General features: G+C 40.9%; 1 protein-coding gene and 1 long non-coding RNA gene across 3 annotated transcripts; both read left to right on the top strand.

Annotated features, from left to right (window-relative positions):
* The first annotated feature begins 3,892 nt into the window (after positions 1 to 3,892).
* On the top strand, positions 3,893 to 20,454 carry LOC139639685 (capZ-interacting protein). 2 transcript variants are annotated; one of them, XM_071513828.1, is made up of 6 exons: positions 3,893 to 4,000; positions 14,925 to 15,011; positions 15,227 to 15,298; positions 15,808 to 15,879; positions 16,849 to 17,061; positions 18,470 to 20,454. In XM_071513828.1, the coding sequence occupies exons 1-6, from the start codon at positions 3,995 to 3,997 to the stop codon at positions 18,941 to 18,943; spliced, it is 924 nt and encodes a 307-aa protein (XP_071369929.1). In that variant the 5' UTR covers positions 3,893 to 3,994; the 3' UTR covers positions 18,944 to 20,454. The 2 variants fall into 2 exon arrangements, with proteins under 2 accessions (XP_071369929.1, XP_071369930.1); XM_071513829.1 differs by having other exon boundaries at positions 3,903 to 4,000; positions 14,928 to 15,011.
* A 798-nt stretch (positions 20,455 to 21,252) lies between these two features.
* LOC139639683 (uncharacterized) lies at positions 21,253 to 23,711 on the top strand. The gene is made up of 3 exons (XR_011694877.1): positions 21,253 to 21,620; positions 22,765 to 22,809; positions 23,613 to 23,711. It is a non-coding gene; the product is annotated as an uncharacterized lncRNA (long non-coding RNA).
* Positions 23,712 to 24,210: the final 499 nt, after the last annotated feature.

Below are 24,210 nucleotides of genomic sequence, written 5' to 3'. Positions count from 1 at the left end.
TTCAGTGACATCAGAACTATCCCAACCTGCAAAGAATACATTTCACATACTGTATATTTGAGAATATATTTAGAAGAACATTTCAAGCTGATTCTGGACCTGGACTCTTCTGCCCAGAACCAGGTCCAGTTCATGTTCCTAGGCCTGGCCGAACAGGTCCAGGCCCAGGAACAGGTCCAGAAGAAATGGAGCAGCCAGGAACATCTGATGATGATCAAGGCAGAAGAACATTTCAAGCTGGTTCTGGGCCTGGACTCTTCTGCTTCTCCAGGAAAAGGCACAGGTCCACGTCCAGGCCCAAGTCCATGCACATGAACAGGCCCAGGAAAAGGCCCAGAAACAGGCCCAGGAAAAGACACAGGTCCAGGTCCAGGCCCAGGTCCATGCCCATGAACAGGCCCAGGAAAAGTCCCAGGAAAAGGCCCATGACCAGGAACAGGAACAGGCCCCAGTTCAAGCCCAGGAAAAGGCACATATTCAGGTCAAGGCCCAGGTCCATGCCCATGAAGAGGCCCAGGAAAAGGCCCAGGTCCATGCCCATGAAGAGGCCCAGGAAAAGGCCCAGGAAGAGGCCCATGAAAAGGCACATGGTCCATGCCCATGAACAGGCCCATAAACGGGTCCAGGAAAAGACCCAGGAAAAGACCCAGCACCAGGAACATGAACAGGCCAAAGCCCAGAAACAGGCCCAGGAAAAGGCACAGACCCAAGTCCAGGCCCAGGTCCATGCCCATGAACAGGTCCAGGAAAAGGCCCAGGAACAGGCCTAGGAACAGGCCCAGGAACAGGCCCCAGTCCAGGCCCAGGAAAAAAACCTTAATGATGGATAAGATTGCTGTTCTGGAGAGGGACATCAATAAACTTTTGGAGAAGAAAAAGAAGAAGCGTAGCTTGCTGCGTAGACTCGCCTTGCGTTTTGGAGTAACGCAAGGCGTAAAAGAAGAGGAACAAGGAGGACAAGATGGAGTCGACTTCCAACGCACACACACACACACACACACACACACCTTGACCTTGGAATGTAAAGGTTCCAGTTGACATTTTGGTCCAAAATTATTTACTCATATAATGCAGCTGTAAAAGAAGTCTTAATATATTGCTGAAGTGTGATGTAGATAGGTATATTAACTTTGCAATGGAGGGGGGGGTTGACGTTCGAAAATGTGACTCTGACACAGCCCATAATGTGAAAAAAAACATGAGTTAACATTATAAGCAACTATACTTTTCCTCCACTGCAATGTGCCTACAATACAGACAGTCATGGAATTCTGGACATACTGGTAACAAATATTCTCAGATTTGGGTCCGAGAGAAAAAATTTAATCAAATGGGGGTCTGTGACTCTAAATTAGGGGTCCTTAATATGAAAAAGGTTGAGAATCACTGAATTAAGTGATAGAATTTTGAACACAAGGCCCAGATTGAAAATAGCCAGAATTATCCATAATGTTTCCAAGCATAACTATCTACTGTATGCATATAAAAAATGTAGGCTACTAACATTACCTCTTGGTTTTTATCTTCAGGTGCTGCATTCATGTTTGCCATTCAGTTTGATGAGATATACTTTTTTTTGTCCCATTAAAAGACCCCTGGTTTGGTTTTCTCTTTGCTTCCCGTTGCTTGAAGGCATGTTTCTTGGAACACAGGAGCGTAGTTTTGAAAAAAACAAACAAAAAAACCCCAATGCGCTGGCTTGATGGTCCCATCTCTAACATGCCCATCAGCCAATCATAACTAAGGATTTTGGGGTGGCACCTGGGTTAGACATGCCCCTGATTCTGTACTCTTGTCACAGCCATGACAGCAAGACAAAGACCACAAACATTTCTTTGCCTTTTGTAAACCATCAGGCACTTCCACACTACTTTCAAAGGCCTCTAACAATAATAATAATATTTTTTTTAAGTTCTTATCACGTCACTCTTGACGTGATCCCTCTCTTTTAGTAAACTACAGTAGTTCCCTGTTTCCTTCTCTGAATCAGGACTGTTCCCTTCAATTTGGAAGCTAAATAATATATCTGCTTGGTGTCTCTGAAGTGTTTGTTTATGAACATTACTTGCTGTTAGGCCTTCTAAAAAAACGTTAAGCCCTCTAGTCACCAGAAGTGGTTTTGTTTTGGTGAAGGACTAGACAATATTCATGCCTGTGAAACTGGATCACAAGTTGTTTTTGACTGTTTGACCGGTAAACCACAAAATGTTTTCTTTTTCAGTAATGGAATACACTGTCACTGTCTGTATTTGTAAGTGTTGATGAAGTTCAGAACACATTCTCCATGTGAACTGTTTGCTACGAGAGGATATGGGTTGAGTTTACTAAACTGAAGGAATATATTAGTATGGTCATATTTCTCCATCATGACCTTTGGCCTAGAGATAATGCAAGGAATACTGTGTGGTCATTATATCAATATGAAAAAAACCCTTTCCTGTGGCCGTGTGGTGTGTTGTTGGTGAGTTACAAGCCAATCCATCAGTCGGCTACTCTACATTTTCACACCACAAACCACTTGAGCGACTCTCTGCCCTCCTGGCTTCGCTCCAGCCAGGACAGCAGAGTCACTCCCTCTCTTTTGTCATGAGCTGAACTGAAAGTAAGAATAAAATACAATGAAAATAAATAAGTGAAAAGTAGCTTAGATATTTAAGTAGCTTAGTCACAGGAATATTGTATGGCTCTGACCTTTGAACTCCTCTGTGGTTGTTTGTAATGTTGGAGATCCAGAGATTCAAGTTTAGTCTATAATGTTACACTTATTATTGCATGTGGCTCTGCTCTTATGAAGACCTTAATCCTATAATAAGTTTTAGAATGAAACAAGTATCAGAGCAAAAGTCTCTGTAGGAATTATAGGAATGTATATTGATAGCATAGGAGATAAAGAAAAATATCATTAGACTAAGTACAATATAAAACAGACACACACTGAGTGTCTATAGCAATATTAAAGGGAATATTATGGGGATTTTTTGTTAAGGTGGACAATGCTAAATGTCTAAAGTCTAGTAAATACACAATCCCATACACAATATTGTGAGTTTGAATATATAGCGATTTAGAAGTGCACTGTGAGAATTGATTAAATTTGTGAAATTGTGCTGCTGTTGATGTCCCTCCTCCGCTGAGTCAAATCAGCCAGAGAGAGGGACATATAATACCAGAAGTTAGACAATGTTGCCTTCAAAATAAAAGTGTAAAAAGAAAAGTATTCGGGTGAACTACACAACAAAACATCAAGATATGAATTGGAGTGAAATTCTAGATGTAAAATATGTTAATGTGCATGGTATTTCCTGATGAAAAAGTGTCTTGTGTGTGAGTGAATTTAAGGTAAAAAAAAAAATAAATAAAAATGAATAGGCCTTGCTGTTGACTATCGAAAAAAGACAAAAAAGAAAAACCCTAAACAGATTCATCTTTATGTATATCTTTATTTTAATTATGGTAGGCTACTTTGCGTAGCTCAAAAATTTTATAAAGCTGATGGGCTACCTGCACCAATGTTGCAAACCTGTGTTAATATAGGCTAGTAGATGAAAGAGACAATGTCAATAAGATAACTGCATCGTTTTGCGTTATCGAGATCTAAATATCTTTCTGATAGACTATCAGTTCAAAACAGTTTCAAGTGTTCAAGTGTTTTAATATGAATTTCTACTGCGGCCTGATGGCATATTGTGAAAACGTGCTTAAGACGTCTGTCAATATATGTATTATTTTGAAAGCCATGGCCGGAAGCTCTGTGTTTAACCTTTCTCGCTTGACGCATGGAGAGCAGCGCAGCGCACGAATCAGCGCGTGAATGTTGTCCACTCCTCCTCCACGAGGCTGGTATGGCTCCAGATATAAACACAAACCACCCAGCCCTGTTCCAGCAGTTCACGCGCTGCACATACTCGTCTCCCCACGCTGGAGAAGAGACTTTGCTTCAAGAGGCATAACGGAAAGCAAGCAGGAGGAGAGGAGCTGTGGCACAATCCCCAGGATGGAGGTAACAACTACTTTTCATCGTGTTTTCTGTGTGATTTGGGACACTAGAGCAGATGTTTGCATAATGCATAAAAAGCATAATGATTATTATGCAGATAGGTACAGTAGCCTATGTGCAGCCATTTGTAGCTGCAATTTAAACACTGCGTTCTGCGAGGTGTGCTTTAACGAAAAATCACAAGATTACCTGCTATAATAGGCTATTCCTATAGAAACTTACAGTGTGTGGTGGTGGCCAATAGTGAATTTATGTTATATTGTGGTATTTTGCTTTTCTCTCCGATGGTACACTATAATATTCCTATGATACACCTATAGGGACTTACAGTGTGTGTGGTAATCAATAGTGAAGTTATAATGAATTTCATACTTTATGGTATTTCCTTCTTTTTTTTTTATCTCCTATGGTAACACTATAATATCCTATAGGGACTTGTAGTGTGTATTGGGTACTTATAGTGACATTATTGATATTTTTACCCTTTATTGTTAGATTTTATGTGGTATTTTATTATATATTTGTGTCCTATAGTAGCTGCATGACATTTTGTGGTGATACTTGTATGGTATCCTTCTAAAAAGTATTATAGCATTACTGTGGTTCCTTGTCCCATGTTGTTATGCTATTAACACACACAAAGTCTTCTCGTGTTCTGGTACTTCAGAGCACATAGATGCTTTGGTTCACTATAGAAACATTATTGTTGATGTAGACTGATATGGTTTGGAAGCAGGTTTGTGGTAATGACTTGGTAACAACTTTCACTACAAGTAACCACAGTGTGAGAGACAGGAAGTGGAACTGACAGAACATCTGTCACGGGCCAGTGTGTGTTAGTTAGTTAGTTGTGATAAATGTGTGGAGTAAATGCCATTCCTCATTTTTGTTTTAGCTTATGACTCTTATGTTTTGTTTTAAAATATACAGTTACATACATTACACTTACAACACCCATCCTGAAAACAGCGGAAAACTCTTGCTTCCTCTTTTAGAAGGCTGAACATCTTCCTCTACCTCTTACCCATTTTATGTATGCTAAAGCTAAAAGAAAAACATGCTCTTATGGTATAGGAAGTGTATACTAGTCCTTCTAGACATCTGTTTTTTTTTTGCAGGGCTTGCTTGCAGGTCTCCTCCCTGCATAACATGCTCCGCTCTTTAAAATTCTCAAGTATTTAATGTGATGTGGTAAATAGGAGAAACGCCTTTTCCCCACAGAAAGCGAGGGAGCACATTAGTAACATACACAGAAACTACTCTTACACTGCTGAATTTCAGGACTCAGTTATGCTTTCCTAAAAAGCAGGGAAGTTCATTTACTACTTTTCTCCATAGCCAAAAATGAGGGAAAAGAATTTGGACTGCTCCCAAATCTGGAAAAGATGAAAAAAAAAGTAAAAAATAGGGGGCTTTCCTAGAGATACCCATTTTCTATCTGTTGCAGTTTCTATAAGATGAAGCTATTTCGAGTGTAAAAACTTGAAGCTGCACTCGGCAGAGTCACACTTTGGTGAACCCCAATTTTTGAAAGTTTGAAGGACTTCATTACCCGGAAATCATGTAACGTGACTTCAGTAAACTGCACCCTTTCGGAGCTAAACCTCTACTGCTTCGTCGTTGGTGCGTCCAGCTTTCATGGACGGATCGCTCACTCACTGCTGTTTACGTGAAAGTTTTGCATTTTGCTTTTTAACAGTTTTGATTCGTCACTTCTTGAGCGCCGAAAAGGTTTCCCACCGGCAAACTCGACACCAGAAATTGATTTGGGCAAATAGGAAAAATCTATGGGACGCTCTTCTCTGTTGCAGCCCCAATTTGGGTTTTTAGACTGATGGGACGGGTGTATTTTTACACACATTGCCTGTAGTGCCGCTTTAAACAAACATTATATGGGTCCATAGTCAGCCTCCCGTTCACCGTCAATGGAACTGTTCCAGCTTTGTGTATCTTGATGACATCACAGCCTTAGTTCTGTGGTTTCCAGCTTTAGGAAAGAGTTGTTCATGTTCACAAGTATTGATTTACAGTAACTGCCTTAAGCCAGAGGATTAGCACATGGAAATTCTTAAATTTTGTGGTGTCCCATGTTAGAACCTCCGGGCATTAAGCAGACAAACTGGAAATTTTGTGCGTGTGTGTGTGTGTATGTGCACCTGAGCATTTGTATGTGTGTGTGTGTGTGTGTGTGCGTGTGTGTGGTGGTTATCCTTTGAGGGAAAAAACGGCACTATGAAAAACACCGGAGCTAGAGGAGTGAGTATATGGGATTGCCTTGCCAACCATATGGCATGCACATTTATTATGTAATGCATAGTAAAGTGAGGAGAGCAATAACACAGGAACTCTGTCTGTAGCAGCCAAGAGTTTACTAATGAGTTGGTTTTATTACTTTTATTTTACAACAGTTTGTCACTTTTCTAGTGTGACACCATAATTAATAATTACTACTAATAATAATAGTACTGATAATAATAATAATTATTGTTGTTGTTGTTATTATTATTTCTATTACTACTCCTGCCACTACTGCTATATCTACTACCTCTACCACTACTACTACTATTACTACTACTACTACTACTAGGCTACTACTAGTAAAACTATTACATCCACCATACTGCCACAGTAAAGAGAGAGTACTGTAGCATCCTTTGGTCCTTTGTTTGTGAAATACAGGATGGGGAGATCCACTGGTATAATGTGCGGTGCTTGTCAAAACTGGACACTGTCAATGATAAATACAGTCTGATATGTGTTTGAGTGAAGGATGAATGGTTTGCTCTGATCTGAACATAGAACAGACTCTTAACTAACCGTGAAACTCAGTCAATGGACTGTAAAGCATCAGCATGAAAGTAATTGTAAGTAATTGTAGACCATTCTTTATGTCATGGTGTCTTGTTATGACTGGATTTCCATTCAGAGTGCAGTGTGCAGTGTAGTGTAAGCAAATAAAACAGAACTGGGCTTACCAGAGTGTTTTTTTTTCACGTCTATCTCTTCTGTTTTTGTTTCTGAGTAGTACAGCTCATGCCACTCATAAAGACATCTGATTAATGGGCAAGTCTGACTTTGTTTATACACTGCTTCCTTTATGCTGCTTTATTTGTTTCTTGCCCTGAAAGACCCCATGAAGTGGCATGGAGAGTGTGATTTGCTTCCGTGTATTGACATATTTCTGAATTAAACAGAAAGTTAGGGCAGGATGGGAGGGACTTATTCGAATATTGCGGAAGTGGGCGGGTCAGATTTCTAGAAATAAACTTTTTTTTTTTTTTATACATTTTTGGCCTGCATTGGTGAATAGGTGTACACCAAGTCCAGCAACTTATAACAAATGTTATTTTTCATTTCATGGGGTCTTTAAAGGCCCGCATCCTATACAGTGCATGAGGCTGTGCTATATGCCTGACATGTGATGTGATTATCTCCTGCATGCCAGCCACTGACAGTAAGTCCTGCTATCAGGGATGAGGCTGTGTCAGACTCTGCCCAGACGGCTGCCCGGCGGCAGCCTGAGCTGCGGCCCCAAGTAGGGCATGGGGCAGAGAGATAGCAGGGTGGAACCACAGAGGAGATAGAGAGGAGGGAACTGTGATCGACAATGAAAAACACACTGTTGGTTTCCCGGAAGTTCTGTCATAAAGAGATGTAAGGAGTTCACTGAAGTATGAAAGGTGTCTTAAGCTGGGTGCACACTACACAACTTTAGGCTCAATTTAACTGCCCCAGACAACTTTTGGAGACAAAATCCTCAAGTCGGAACTGACTCATTATAAGCTTGAGTCCAGACTGTGACCTTTCACATATGCTGCTCCCCATTTTCCATAACTCCCAACACTCCCCTGCATGCTGTCTAATACTGCAGAATATTTGATCCTAAAGAATGCAAGGTCCCAAGTCGGGGCGTCTTCAGCTGCATCTCCACTGGTGATGGATGATGGAATCCAAACCCTGTCGAGCTGAATCTTTTAAGGAGCTATAACAAGTGTGTGTGTGTGGGGGGGGTAGCGAGGCTTCATTGAATGAAGTAATCCCAAAGCTGCGCTGTGTGATAGTAGCTGTGCTATTCAGCCTCCAGCTCCCACCCAGCTGATCCACAGGCCAGATGGTTTTTGTCCTCGTGATTGCTAGACCGGAGTGGATGAGAATACCACAACAACATGCAGAATCTGGAAGAAGTACTCTATGTTGTGAGCTGTTTACATTTTTTTTATATCTTTATTTTTTTTTTTTAACTGATAATTCACTCTCCACTCTTGGCCATTTCATTGCACAGCAGCTGGAATATCTCAAGCGGGCTGTTGTAGTTATCATAGTGAAATATCACAGCGAATTCCACAAACAAGCCTGGCTCTGTCATCTCTAGTATCTTCATTATTTTCTGAAATGTCTTGACTAGCTTGAGCTACGTGTACACTACCAGTCAAAAGTTTAGACACATGCATTTTTCTTTATTTTTACTATTTTTCACATTTTAGAATAATAGTAAAGACATCAAAACTATGAAATAACACAAATGGAATTATTCAGTGACCAAAAAAGTGTTAAACAAAACAAAACTATCTTATATTTTAGATTCTTTAAAGCAGCCGCCCTTTGCCTTGATGGAAAGGCAAAGGCTGTGGAAAGAAATTCATACATAGGCATAAACTTCACTATTTATATTTGTCTAAGAAACACATTTCAAGCATTTAAGCCTAAGCCTTTAGATCAAAATGGCTTTAAGGTAATGAAAAACATAGTACTTTCAATCAGGTGTGTCCAACCTTTTGACTGGTAGTGTATGTGCTTTAACTTCAGAATATTTGTCTCTTGTCTCTTTCATAGACATACAACATTTCGGTCTTGTGATCTTCCTCGGGTAATACTAATTTATCAACAGCTTTCTGTTCTCAGGTCTTCTGGCCTCTATTTCTGGATGTGTTTTCATTCTCTCTTTGCACGCTTATTATTTCTATTTCATATTTATGTTTCCACACCCTACAGTACTAGTCCGTGTCTGCAGCACCTCCCATTCCCCTCGAGGCAGCAGCGGCAGCAACAGCAACGCCTCTTACATGAGAGTGTCCATTTACCTCATCCCTCGGACTGAGGCCCCTCTTCTGGATGCTTCTACTCACACACACACACACACACACACGCGCACACACACACCACATGCGAAAACACACAAACAGAGTGCCAGTGAGGGCAGTGGAAAAGTGAGATATTCAGATGACGGCCGGTCCAAAAACACATCATGTTTTCCTGGAAAGGCAGGGAGCGGGAAGGTGCCTGTCTGCTCTCTTCCCCGTTAACAAGTGTGCTGCTGCTCGCTGCGGCGGGTTTCCCGCTGGCAGAACATGCTGACTTGTGAAAACAAAAGTCCGCAGATTCAAACCAAAGCCATTACGCTTGGAGAGCTTATTGAACAAGATCTTGCCGAACAGCTGTGCTCGGTGCGCTTTATTTATAGATGGGTCCTCGTTTCCACAGATTTCCACTGTGTGTGTAGGGCTAACCAGTGAGAGCTTATGAGGATTGAGAGCTACAACAGACTGGAGAAGGGTTAAAGATCCGGAGCTAAACGTCATTCTCATCAACTCGATGGCAGATTGCATGGCCTGTTGCTCCTTGACCGCCGTTGTTTTACCAAGCAGATATAGGGGTTTTCTGGGACTGGCATCATGTGCTTCTTCTCCCTGCCTCTGGCAATGGGAATCACAGGAACAGACAATAGCAGGCTTTGTGTGAACTGTCTTTCTCTGTCTTCTCTGCCGGTCATACAGTAAACCTCGTGTCTCCCTCCACAGATTTGAAATGAAGATAGGCCTACTGTCTGGAGTTAACCTTTCACTATCTAAATAAAGTGGACTGAGCATGCATACTGTTTTCCTGCAGCACCACAGTTAAACACACACTCACAACCACAGCCCTCTATAGAGGGCTTTCAGGTGATGTAAGGTTGACTTCTGGCAGCCATATTGGAGGTCCATCAGCTCCTGGGCAGCAATGGTTGCAGTTGATTGCGTTTCTTATGACTCAGCTGTCTGAATAGTATGGAATAGAGCTTTCAATTGCCCCTAAAAATCTAATTTGACTATGAATTGATTGAAATTTCGACTGAAATTTGAATATTACTGACAATATTTACAAAATAATGAAACATGAAGCAGGGTCAGTGAATAGACAATCTGCTCAGATTCTATCTGGAGTTGATTCACAGTGTGCGGTTTCTCCGTTATTATATATCCCCACATTCTCCCAGCCAGCCTTCACACAGAAAAATAAAGGAGTGATGCCATAGAACCATTACTGGTTCCACAAAGAACCTTTCAGACCAAGGTTCTTTATAGAACCATTTCTGAACTCCTTTGCTTAGACACCTGCATTGTGTTTTTGTTTATTTGCCCTTGTATAGCTTCATTTGCAATTGCACAATATAGTATACTATGGAGGGGGTTTGGTTATTTCTCACATTCTTGAAAGCTTCTTGAATGGTTCTTCTATGGCATCAGTCAGAAGAACCATTTTCGGTTCCAGTTCGCACCTTTATTTTTCTGTGGGTAAGGCAAGGCAAGGCAAGGCAGCTTTATCTGTATAGCACATTTCATACACTGAGGCAATTCAAAGTGCTTTACAGAGTAATAAAAATACAGTAAAGGTAAAAAATTTACAATTAAAAAGTGCAAAAGTATAGACAAGAGAACCACAAGATAAAAGACTTAAAAAGTAAACTAGTGCAGTTCAAATCAAGTGAAATCGACTGGGTAGGGATTCAAACCAGTGACTTTCCAATCAAGAACACACTTCATGACACTTTGCTAACCTCCAGGCTGCCGCTGTCCTCGTATGACAGATACATTTCTGCTATAAAGATGAATTGACTTTGTTTGCCATGGAATTAAATTTCCTGTTTTTGCAAAGTGAATTAATGTGTTTGAAAGTATGTTTTGACTCTCTTGACTACTAACAGGCATAGTAAGCGAGTGAAATCTAAGGGAATTTCCCGGGAAGTCAGAGTTCATAAATAGCTTGTTCTCTTATTAACCTCGACCCGGGCCAGTCTTTGGAAAGCTGCCATCGTATGTGTAAAGCATTGCTATTAGGACCCTTCTTCACTGTTTCCTTGTTCGGACATGCCCGATTGCCCTATATGCTGGATTATGTTACAGATGTAGTTTACAGATCAGTGGGGAGCGGTGGTGAACATGTAGGGACATCTCTCCTAGGAGCTGAGGGGTTACAGAGCAGAGCAGCAGATCCAGGCTGTCTTCACCGCTCTGGGGCTTTTTCCCAGGACTAGAGCCCCAGAAATAGAGTTTGCCCTGCTCTCCCCTGCAGTGGGCTGAAGTTTCCCACTCTTCCCGAGAGCTTGGGGTCCCAGCTGACTCCAACATGCACATTGTTGGCCTTTTCATTACATCTGAAATTGTAATGAAATACTGACCAAAACGAGTCCAAAAAAAGAGTTTGTGTATTTGCAGTGACATTTTCAAATAGATATATACAAATGAACAAAACAAATGAGTAGACATACAGACAGACAAACAAGCAAATGAATAAATAGCTTGGTTCGGTATTCTACAAATATCCCATTGTTCTGTTTATGCTATAGATTTAAGGTTCCTCACATTGACTCTGTAAAATTACTTTGTTATTGTAGATCTTGTTCATATCACGTGAAATTCCTACACTGCAAAAGACTATTTGACCCTCAACACCCACTGTAGTTCATTTAACCTCCCATTTTATCGCATTAAATGACATTTTTGGAATGATTGTCTTAGTGTTAAGTGACAAAAACCAAAGTATTACAATGCTTTTGAATGCATACCATATGAAAAATAAAACTTAATTCACTTTTCTGCTCACAAGTTCTTCCATATCTGTATACTCTGCATGGATACACCTATTACAGCAAAATATGCAAGACTAACATTCCTGTAGTTTTCTGCTAAAGTTGCATGGTGAAAGTTTTATGGCACTTTTCATAAATTCTATCATTTATTTTTTTTACTTTAAACATGAGTAAAACAGCACGTATCATTCACTGATTAATTGGTACCAGTTTATTTATGTGCTGGCCTTGAATATGCCAAGACAAAGTCACTTTGAAGAGCAGGAAACCACTTATATTGAATTTGAGGTTATTTTCGTTCTGCAAGAAGAAGCTCCAGTGGCCAGTCGTTAAAGATAAGGCCTCGCTGTGAAAAGAGGCAGGGAAGGCTATTCAAGGAACTGAAATGACTTTGTCTAAAACTAGAAAGTCGTTGAATAGTTAACACTGGAGCCTTTTAAATCTTGCATATAGCACTCACTTTCACTTTTGGAAATAGCTGATAATTTCCAAAATAATCAAAACGTAAATGTAAAAGGTAATAACGAAGGTACATGACCAAATTCCATTTCTGACATTATTTTATAGAAGAAGTCACCCTCAGCAGAAGTCACCCTCAGCATACATAGAAACCAGTTTTTTGATGATGTTCACTTTTAAAAACCTTCTTTATTATTAACCCATATTTCAGGAAGAAACTCAACTTATTGGAAAGGACACAATCATTCTTGAACGTGTGTTTGAGTGTACTGCTAGACATCCCTCCTTTGTGTTATTTTCAGAAATAGTGATAAGAAAAAAAATCGAAAACCTTTGCGGATTTAAGCAAACAAAGCCTCACTTCCTCTGCCTGTCCTGGCGTGACCACACTTTGCGCTCTGAAGGAGGCGTTTGTTTTTGAAGGACAGGAAAGAGTTAAACAATTAGGGGGTTACAAAATAATGGCTGAGGGTGGGTGGTCCCTAGTGATTAGTATTTATCACGGATGAGAAAAGAGAGCGCAGGAAAAGGGCTGGGATGTGTGGATTAGGATCCCGGCGGCGGCACCGAAAAGCATTAACAGAGGCGCTGCGGGGCCGGCTGATGCTGTAATACGTTTGGGTGGAGGGAGCAAGGTGGTGAGGTCATGTTGAGAAACTAGGGGGAGGGGGGGCAGAAAAAAGGAAAATAAAGAGCATGATTAAAATGTGGAATGTGTGTATCTGTGAAGCTTGTAATGTCGTGGGAGATCCGTGTTTCCATGGGCTACGGCTCAAACCGTGCAGAAAGAGGGAGAGAGGGAGGGAGGGAGGAGGATGCCGAGGGTGCACACCCAGGAAATGTGTCAGAACTGGCAGCTGAGACGCATGAGGTTTTAGTGGTCAATAAAAGTGGGATGGAAAGGAGATGGAGTGTGGAAGAGAGAGAGAGAGAGAGAAGGGGAGGAAAGGGGGCAAATGCCCAACATCGGCTGTATGCAAGTCATTAAATAGGGACATGATGCATGAGAAATGCCATAGTATTACGACAGATCAGACTCCCTTCGTCTTGTAAACAAATGCCTCGCCCCATTCACAGTTCAACCGCCTGGCACAAAAGTGATACGACTGGGAATTTTGATACTGGTATTTTGTTTTCGAGACGTAAAACACTCCGTTACAGCACACAAGCAGACCTACAGGCATCGGCCAACTTATCACTCAGTTGCACAGATATGCGGAGTGAGTTAATGGCCATCAAAGGGCGGCGCAGAGGAGGAGGGAAGTTCAGCAATCAGCCTGGGAATAGTGGGAGAGAGAGAGAGAGAGACAGAAAGTAAGGGGCCAAGTAGTGATAACAGTGTCAGGCTGCAAGGACAGGTCCCTCCTGTCACAGGCTGCGCTGTGATGTTGAGCAGCTGTGGCTGAGAGAGAGGGAGAGAGAAGGGGGGGGCACTCTTCCTGTGTCCAAACCCACAAATGCAAGCTCTTTAGTGGGAGGAGAGGAGGAGTTGCAGGAGTTGCTCCAAGGACAACACCCTGGCTCTCTGTGATGAACTCAACACGCTGGCGGAGTCATTTTCTTGTTTGAACAGCCTCCTCCCTGCTGTGTTTCACAACCCTCGACACGTTTTCCTGTCGAGAGAGGGAAGTGAAACGTTCTTTTTTTTTTTTTTTAATGGCTCCTTGTTCAACTGCGAAACGGTTCTTAGCACATGCCATGATTTAAGAATAGTCTTATCAGTAGTGTGTGTGTGTTGTGTTTTTATCTGGCATGTCACTTCCCTGAATAACATCACTCAGTCTTTCCAGCTCCTGTTAGGGAAAAACGTGCCTGCAGTATTTCTGATCCAGTCTCATTGAGTGTGTGTGTTTCAAAGTATTACAGTTCCACTGGAGAAAAAACAGTTGAGGAATTTATTATTAGGAATTCATAGCAGATACGACAAGGGGAAAATGGACAAGCATCAGGTTATTGTCAGTCATGGTCACACTAAATCCTTTGGAAAGCATATACTTTAGCTGTGAGGAGTTGTGGTCTGACCCAGCAAGCTTTGCCAGCTTGCCTGATATTGTTTAGTTAAATTTGTATATTTCGCAACACCGTGCTGCTCATCCTTCTTGGCCAGAGTTTGTTCTCAAATCTCAGAGAAGATGGTATTCTGAATATCTCTCCTCCCACTGCTAATCCAGGAGTTCAAGGTTATGTTGTCATATGTGCTAGGAATAAGACCTCGTTCATAATGCCCTTTACATGAACTATCACATATATAATGGAAAGTGAGAGTTTAGTATTTTGTCTGTTGATTGTAACTGTGTGTGTTTTTGTGCTGCACAACAAATTGCCTCATTCAACACATTAAAGTTTTCTAAGTAGCTTCTAGTACACAGAGTGCCAGTTTATGAATGAGTGCACTTGAGCGGTTTGTGCCAAGGAAGTGAAAAAAGTGAGGTCACGCAAATAATCCTTCAACATAAGTATATGCATATGGTCTATTTACATATTTCACATATTTACCAGTAATGGCGTCAACACATGGGACACCTGTTAGAATTTAAAATGCCGCAAACAAGCTATCGAGATTGTTGATTAGATACAGTTGCGTTTCCAGTTTTTCTTCAGTGGCTTTTTTCTTTTTTCCAGAAGGATTCTCCATCCAAGCCATCTGTGGCTGAGCTGGCTGGAAGGTTCAAAGGTCATGTTCTACCAATGCCCACCTCAAACGAAGAGGTGAAGTATCTGTCTAATTAATGGACAACCATACACAAAACAATGGTGTTTGGCTCTGTAGAAGAGTATATGCAGGATTTGTAATGATTACATTACTCCACATATTGTAAACCTTTTTGACTGATGCTTCTTTATTTTTATACAAATATAGAGTTGTACAAGTCCACAGGCTACTTGTGACTACATATTGTGTTTACTTGCTGATGCCTTTGTAGAGGCCGTTTCGAAGAAGACCTCCATGTTCCCTGAAGCTGCAAAACCAAAAAGATGACAATGAGGAATCAGACGTGAGTCACTTTGTTCCTTTCCTATCCCATGTGCTGAAAATCTGGCGGTGGCATCTTCATCCAAAGAAATTCTCCTGAAAAAAAAGACACAGATTTGTTTACAGATTTTCACAAAAGTAGATGCAGTGTGTGTTGTTGCCTAACCGACAAGTTAACAATTTTTTTCCCTTGTGAAACCTTGGGAAAGTTAATTTTTACAAGAGTCTGAGTGTTATTTACATCAGTTTCTCAGTGTTATTGCCTAACATACAAACCACAAATTCATCTTCACATATTGGCCAATTTGTCACAACCCCTCATTTGAATGAGTGTTCAATTTCAAGAGAGCATCCAGTTTGCTTGCTTAAAAAGACACCGAAAAAGCTTTCCCATAAGTGCCAAATTCCTAAATGATAGTCAGAAGTATCACTGGATATGTTTATGTTAGCATTCCACATTTCAAATGACTGCTGTCTGATTTTGTGAGCTAGTTTTCATTATCTCCCTGGTCTGACTTTGTCCTCTTGCAGAAACCTATCATTGTCTCCCCAAATCCCTTCAAAATCAAGATGAAGAACTCCCCCATCATCGAGAAGCTGCAGGTGGGTGCATGCTGCAATATTTGAGTGTTATGTGCAGGAAATAAGAAACAAAACAACTGCTAGCCTCACCAAGGACGTGTTATTACAGGACACAACAGTCAGGAGTCTTTATAATATTTAAAGCATTACCGCCACCCGCTGTTCAGTTGACGTCGGTGCCTGAGCGGTCGCGTGTGAACGCTGAGAAAAAGGGGAAGGGCTTGTCCCTGATTACTCCACAATCGGCTCAGATTGATGAGCTAACGAGATCTCGGGGCACCCATCCTCTGCTGAGGCTCTAAGTCGTCATCGTTCCTTAGTTAGCCAGTCACACGGAGGGCAGCCATGGGACAAAAGGGCTGCCGCTTCTCTCTCTTCCTCTTCTCCCCAGTGCAGGTAGGATTTTCTCTTCTAAACTCAGCAAGTGGTTTGGGCTGTAACTCAGGACATAATGTTGTTAATTTCTCTGACTGAACATCACAGGTGTTATTCGTAACATTTAGAGCTAAGGAGGGCATTTCAGGACGTAATTCTCGCAGGCACAGGAGTGATCAGTATAAGCAGAACAGGACAGTAATCTCCTATATGACACAGCTAAACCTGTATAACGCCCATAAAGCTTTTGTGAAATTAAATACTTTAAGTTGTGAGATTTAATTTAAAACATTTCTTTAAATTGTTAATTTCTTTCTTTTAATTACATACCCATGTTTGAACGTTACATGAAGACATTATTGTGTTCCTTCTATCCCTCAGCTAATGATGATATTTATAACTCAGCAAGGTAGATACTCCTATGTTAAATTTAATCTGGGTTAAACTCCAACAATATCATGAATTTTACTCTTCTTGTACTAGTATTAGTAACAATTACTATTGTTTTACAGTTATTACTATTACTATTGACTGTTATTAGAACACATTGTACAAATAAGATTGTAGTTTCCAGGACTCAGGATCTGTCTTGTCCCTTGTCCTTTCCCCCTCCAGGCCAATCTTGCTTTGTCCCCCACCGCCCTGCTGCCTTCGCCCAAGAGTCCCGAGGTGAAGCTGCAGCCCGCCCCGCTGTCCCCCGCCCCGCCCTGCAGCCCCCTCAGCCCCCTGAGCCCCGGCCTGCGACCCGCACAGCAGTCCAGCGAGGAGGAGGATCCCATCAGCTTCGAGAGCCCTCCTGAAGGCGTCCCGCTGCCGAGCTTCAACAAGGTACGCATATGAACTCACACAAAGCTGTGTGTTAGTTTTACACTAAAAAGATAAATAGATCTGGGGTTTAAATTCTTGGTTTGGGGGTTTCTTAGAGTCATCCTCATACTGCAGCTGGGTTGATTTTGCGGCAGTAAGTCTCATGTAGTACAGCATGACTTTGAGATCCCAAACTGTACTGTACTCTTTTTCTTACTTTACTTACTTCTATTACAGATTTTCCAAGCATTTTTAAAATAGCACAAAGAGATTGGAATGACACATTTAAAACTACTTATTCATGGTTTTGGAGAGACTTTATGTGGTAAATTCAAATAAGAACACCTAACACCTAACACTGCTGTAGCTCTTATGCTGTGTTTCACAGGTTTGCGTGGCGTTGTGCATGTGGGTTTTTAGTGACTAAATTATAGCATGAGAAGTTCTCACATTAAGGCCCTGAAAGCGTTTCGTTCTCACGCCATTGGCCGAGAGAGCAGTGACGTCACAGCCGGACACATGGCCCCTCCCCGTCGACACATGTTCCTCAGCGGGCGTTCTGCGTCGGCTGTTTAAGTCGGCCTCGGATAAGCCCGAGCAGGATGCCCCGGCAGTGCATGTGCGCAGCAGCAAGGGGGATTGGAAGATGTAATCCCCTTAGCCTAGTTCTCCTTTGGAGTCCTGCTGGGTACCATTTTGTACAGTTGCATGTGAGAGTAGAAGACCCCTAATTAGAGAAGTTACTATCAGAAAAACATTCATGCCATACACACTCATCAATATGAAACACAGATTAGTAGCTATTTTTTTTTATATTCTAGTGTGGAACAAAACTCTTTTTTCAATCTGCAGGTTGGGAGCCAAGTAACTCAAAATCTGGTTACACAGAGTTTTATAGTGTTGAATATTCATGATTATGCTAATACAGATAGAATATAATAAAGCCATTGGTCTCAAAAGATATTAGGTCATATGAACAAAATTGAACAACCAATGATCATTATAGTTCTAGCACTTTAAGGAGATGTGTAAAAAGAGGTGACCTCCTTCTTCTAGAGAACAAGTTATTATTTTGCCAAGGCCACTCAGTCAATGTTATCAATGGGATTTGGGCATTTGCACATTCCAGGCTCACAGCTCTGTGAGAAAAACACAAGATGTTACTTTAGAGTTTAATTCTATAATAGTGAAGCAGATGTTCTTGAGTTTGAGGCACTTAAGGTGTAAATATGGGTCAAAGGTTACATGAGGAGTGAGGATAGGTGAGGATATGGGACTGTTGCTTAGTATATAGGTACTTTTCCATTTCTTCCTCAACACTAGCAACTTGCCACCATCTTAGAGATCTAGGTTGTAGGCTGAAATGTTATCCTGGTTCGAAGACGTACAGTAAATTCCCTGCTGGCTCTCACTCATCCTTTCCACGCAGACTCGCGCACGGCTGTCATTCAAGAGGCGCCCGCCCACGAGGCAGCACAGGAGGTCGGCCGGAGAGGAGGCCGGGGCCTTCGGGAGCGGCCTGTCCCCGTGCGAACAGTACAGCCCGAGGGAAAACGGGGACAGGGACCCGGTTTTTGACAACCAGGCGGAGGAGGCCGATCTGAACGAACCCGAGGGGCGGGACGGGGACTGTGAAAAGACAGAGGACGGGGTAGCAGAGAATGATCCTACCAGGAGAGGAGATGCAGCCTCCTCCCAGCAGATATCAGGGGAGCAGGGAGCAGAACAAGCCCAGACCTCACAGGCTTCGGAGGAGGGACGGCCGCTTTCAGAGCCTTGCCCTGCCGAGCCGATAGGAGGCGGCAACAACACAGAAGAAGAGGAGGAGGAAGAGGAGGAGGAGGAGGAGGAGGAGGAGATTCCTCAGGAGGCACACCGAGGAGAAGGAAAGGCCAGGGTGTGAACTGTGAATGTTTACATATACAGAAAGAAACCAAATATATGAATGTTAATAAGTTATTCAGTACTTTGATTAAGAAAACTCTTTGAAAAATACTCGCAAAGCAAATTTCAAAAGTTGTTTTCTTTATGCTATTTCTTGGTACCTGCTCTGTTTTAAACCGAGTTGCTGTTGTTGCCTCTGTCTCCCTCTCCTGGTCGTCTATAAACACTGGAGAGTAACGGAGAGACTTAGGTTCAGTGAAGCCGGCCTCTCTAGTCACAGAAGCAGCCGTTTTCTGCACATGGAAATAAGCGTCAGGATGATGCTGCATCCATGTTCAAGCAGAGGAAATTTGCTTCTTGTTGTACCAAGTCTCCATAGCCAGACTTGGGTTTTCATGCTGAATTGCATTTTCTTCTTTCTTGAGATTCGGGGAGAGTCAAAGACTGCACTTCCATGTCCAAAAGTCCCTGCGATGTACAGAGGATTTTGGAGATACTGAATGCTGGGGGTTGACAAAAAGCAAAATTATTGTTAATCATGATCACGTAATATGCTAGCAGATATATAAAATGTGAAGTTCTGGCATCATCATACCAAATCACTCTCACTTTAGGATAATGAAATTATGTATTTTTGCTTAAATAGTTTTTTTCTTGTGGTGTATTTTGGTCTCTTTGCTTCTCGTTTATTTTGTATACCTTACAAAATATCTAAGTCACGATGCTACTGTAGAGTGGCTCCGGTCCTCAGCATTTATGTACAGAAATGTAAGAAAATAAAGAGCTTCCTTTATATTTAAAAAAAAAACCAGGTGTTACAGACCTGCATTATAATTTCTTGGCTGATGGAATCACTATGGGAACTATTAACTTCAAGATACTAACATTGATGAATATATTGATTATGATTGGCCTATCAGTAAATGATCTGTGTTATGACAATATTATTTCCAGAGACAATTGTATGCCAAGGACTTTACTGACATTATTGTATTGGACTTTCTTCAGTCAGATGAAGCAAAAAACATACTTTTTAGTAAGGGGATATTGATGATGATGAAGGGTGTTAGCCAGATTTGAAACTGACTTACAGGCTTACGATCAAAAGCCAGCATTTATTCTGCTAAGCATCAATGAACTCAGCAGATGTTATTATATCTTATAAGGGGATTCTGTGTGAAACTGAGCCCCTCTGATATCTTGACATTTCAGCTCTGCCTGATCTTTTAAACACACAATGTATCCTTGCTGAGAGGATTGTTGGCATTGGTTTGAATTTGAAAAAAACAAAATTAAAAAAAGATTATTCAGAAAATTTGGCAAATATTCTCTCAATGTTTGGCCAGGGCTGAAAAGTGATTACGTGTAATGGCATTACGTTAATGTGATTACAAAACGTTGGAGTCAATAAACCTATAGCCTAATTATAAGGAAAAAAAATCAAACAAAAAAAAAACCTCAGGAAAGTTAAAGGCATATCAAGTAATCTAGTCATTAGCAGACTTCCCAGCATGCACTGCCTTTGAGTTAACTCTTCAGAAACCTTCCTAAATTGTAATGTATGTATGTATGTATGTATGTATGTATGTATGTATGTATGTATGTACGAATGTTAGGTCTATTTCTGATAAGAAATGAACATGATAACCATGATGATAACATGTATCTTGAAATTCCAGTGGGTGGGGACCTTTTTTTCCATAAAGGTTAAAAACTGGGTTTTGAAAGACATAAATGTCTCCACTTGACAAAGTATACTTGGTCATTAGTTCAACCCTGTCAAAACCCTGCGTTGGTCATTTTGTGCTATGAGTCACTGAAAATTTCACTTCCTAAAAATAATCCTGTTAGCCTGAAATAGGTGGTAGCTGGCTGGTTGATGAATTAGGTATTAAACATCTATTTTACACATCTTGAAATTGATAATGGTTAACTGGAGTAAATTGTCATGCCACACATCTTGCTAGTTTGAGTAATTTGGTGGATTACATGAATGGTGGATTACAGAACAAATTTAAGCAGGTATTTTACCTTTAAGCAGGTTTTAATGACGAAAACTGTTGCCTCGAGGCGCTTTAAACTGGAAAGAAGATCACATATCATGGTGTGCAAATACCTTTAATACCTTTACATGCCTTTATATACCAGCAACACTGATAACCAAGGTGCGTTGCAACTCACACAGAACTCTGTGCCAGCTAATGAATCATGTTGCAGGCAGCTGGGCTATGTTCGCGGCGGCAAGAAAGGTGAGTTTTGTGGCCTTGGTCATGTCAGTGGACGTTTCCTCCCCCGGTTTCTTGCCTGACAACGCCTTCCGACGTCAGCGGCACCGAAACTTGAAGAAACTCACCTGGCAGGAGAGGACGAAGGGTTAAGACTGGGAAGGAAGTAACAACACTTGTTAGCAACTTTAACACGAGCTAGCTGAACATGTCAACTCGCTAGGTGACTTTTTTTTTGTGTTTGAATAGTCAAATTACTAACTGTAGTTGGGATGTTTACGGTCCCCCTGACAGCGCGGTCGCATTATTAAAAGAAATAAACAGGGCTAGTTCCGGGTTGGGACAGGCGGCCAGACGCCAAAAATATTTCTCATGGCATTGGGAGTGGAAAGCAAACCCAACATGGACATTGAGCTACAGCAGATGAATGGCAACGGCAATGATGGAGCTGCACACTTGCCTAATGAACGGGTGAGTTATAATCGTATAATTAGAGTTAAAATCAATTAATAGAATAGACTAGATCAGTGTTTGTGGTTTAAGAGTTGAGCCGCAGCCCGAGCCATAGCTATAATAGTAATATAATAATGATAGGCTGACATTTGCAAAGTATTGGGCACCATAAACCTCTATCACCTGCTCTGCATTCACGTCCTTACGAAAAACAAGACTATATAATAAAGTTTAGAAGGAGACTATAGTAAAACATTAAAGTTTCATGCAGCTGCCAAAAAAATATACCACAGAAAATCTGAAAAGAGAGAGAGAGATAAATACTTTCAAGTATGATAATATAACCATAAACTCACTATTGAGTAGGCCCTACTACATACACACTACAAGTCCCCATAGGAATATTATAGGAATATTATAGGTTATAGTTTTATTTCACTAGGGATTGATGGGTGTCCCAATTAAGGAACCCCTTCTGAGAAGATGTTATTAGATATGATTTAGTATGAACAAATCTTCATAATGTAGATGGGGAGCAGGAAACCTCTGATCAAAACAATAATTATTATGCATTCTCTTGTCACTGGGCCAAAATGTAAGAGGTGAAATAAAGAAGTGAAATGACACTGTTCTTCATTTCGCTTTGTGACCCCTGAGAACCCAGGTGGTCCCCAGACCCCACTTTGGGAACCACTGCAGTTGGCTATTGGCTATAAAGTTGCATGATTGCATATTAACTTGCTTTATCATGAAACTATGTTAAAATTAAGTTATTTCATTTGGCTGCACTTCATTATCCAAACAAACTTCTTTCATCACATTAACTTGCCCGCCAATAAACTTCTGCCATTATAAAGTTCATAGCTCTGACCACAAGTATCAGTTATTGCAGGTGTGTTGTAAACCAAAGTGCAAACAAGGGAACATCATTTGAACCGGCCAGTATTTCATTATTGCCAATCAAACAGTACACATAGTAAGCCAAAAATGTATCTTAAATAGGGCAGTTACTGTTTTTTCTTACATGTTACCATTTCCTTTCCACACAGTTTTTTCCTGAATCTGAAAAATAAAAAATAAAAGTCTCTTAGATTGATATTTGTAAGATTATGATAAGATTGAGATTTCATAGTAATGTTCCCCAATGTTTGACTGCTTATAGGTGACAGCAGCTAATGGAGAAGGTCTGGCCCACAGTAGTAAACAGGTGAGCTCTCAATACCCATTTAGTGATATTTTAACTTTTCTTGAGGGGATTGATCGATTTGAGCATGTGTCATTATTGTTCATTGCAGTAAACATGAACTGAAGCAAAATCCACCCCAAAACAAAATTCACATATGTTGTTCACTATGATGTTGGATAGTCTAGTCTAAGTTTGTGAGTAAAAACTCCTAAACCCTCCTTAGATTAAGTCCAATTTGAATTTTCCATGTTTTGTTATTTAAATCACATTTGGTCAAACTCCTTTACAACAAATTTTCGTCCAAAATGTCACTTAGGCCCTTCTGACTCCAACCCTTATGTCATCAAGAGCATATGAGCATATATTCTGATTCATAAGAGCTAGCGCTACTGTGAAATTAATCTCATTTGGATTTAAAAGTATCCCTTGAAGACGTTGCAGATTATGGTCTTGTTTCTAATTTTGTTCAGTTCATGTTCATAAATATTGATTTGTCCAGGATTCGTGGAGTAACATGGGAATTCTGTTTAAGGTGATATCTCCCTTTAAATGTGTAGAGTATGCAGAAAAGGCAAAATGACCTTACAAGCTTGTATTTTAGTCAGTTGCTTGTTCTCAGCTGAAAGGAGACACAGTCTGCACAATCACACTTACTCTTGAAGAAGTGCAGGTCAAGCGCTCTGGCTTTGGGTTTGGTTTCTTGGAAACTTGACCAATCAACGCACCATTTTCTCCACTGAGTACTGGTTATATTTACAGTAAAGCGAGGGTTTCATAAGGCTGTGGAAATTGACATGTGTCTGATGTTTTTTTTTCTTTGTCAGTTTCCTGGCAGCAATGGGGATACACACCCGTCTGGACATGCAGCAGAGGCTCAGGACCCCCTCTTAGTTTCAGCCAACACACACACTCAAAAACAGGTTTGAAAGCCTTTAGTACAAAATGTCTTTTGATAGGGTCTATTGCATTTCTTTCTACAGAAAGAATACACTTAGTAAAGGAGGTGTAACTGTTACCACATGAGAACTAGCAATCATTATCCTAACTTCCTGTGTCCTTGTCCCGTTCATCCCTTGAACAAGAAATAATAATAAATAACTAATCATCTACAAACACTTAAATGGATACTTGAATTGTTCTTTTTCTTTACCAGGCGCTTGTCATATAATGAACAATTCTACACTTGTCTTTCAGCAACTCTAGATACTGTTTGTCAGCACTGTTAGCATTACTTAATGAATCCAGATGATATTACAAGCTGCATGCCCTATTAGTACCCATTGGTATTAATGAGGACTGCTGACTGTGCTGTTTTTTACAGTACAATCAAGAAACTTTTCCTCACATTGAGCCTGGCAAAGAAAATATCAGATTAAAATGATAAAAGTTAATGTATTCCTTTTAAAGTGTGGTATTTTTTTA

The sequence above is a fragment of the Centroberyx affinis genome, unplaced genomic scaffold (assembly GCF_046629955.1).
Source record: "Centroberyx affinis isolate AG114_WGS23_722 - 3 ecotype Tasmania unplaced genomic scaffold, CSIRO-AGI_Caff_v1 ptg007563l_1, whole genome shotgun sequence".
Taxonomy (NCBI): domain Eukaryota; kingdom Metazoa; phylum Chordata; class Actinopteri; order Beryciformes; family Berycidae; genus Centroberyx; species Centroberyx affinis.
This window is presented reverse-complemented; position numbering and strand designations above follow the sequence as displayed.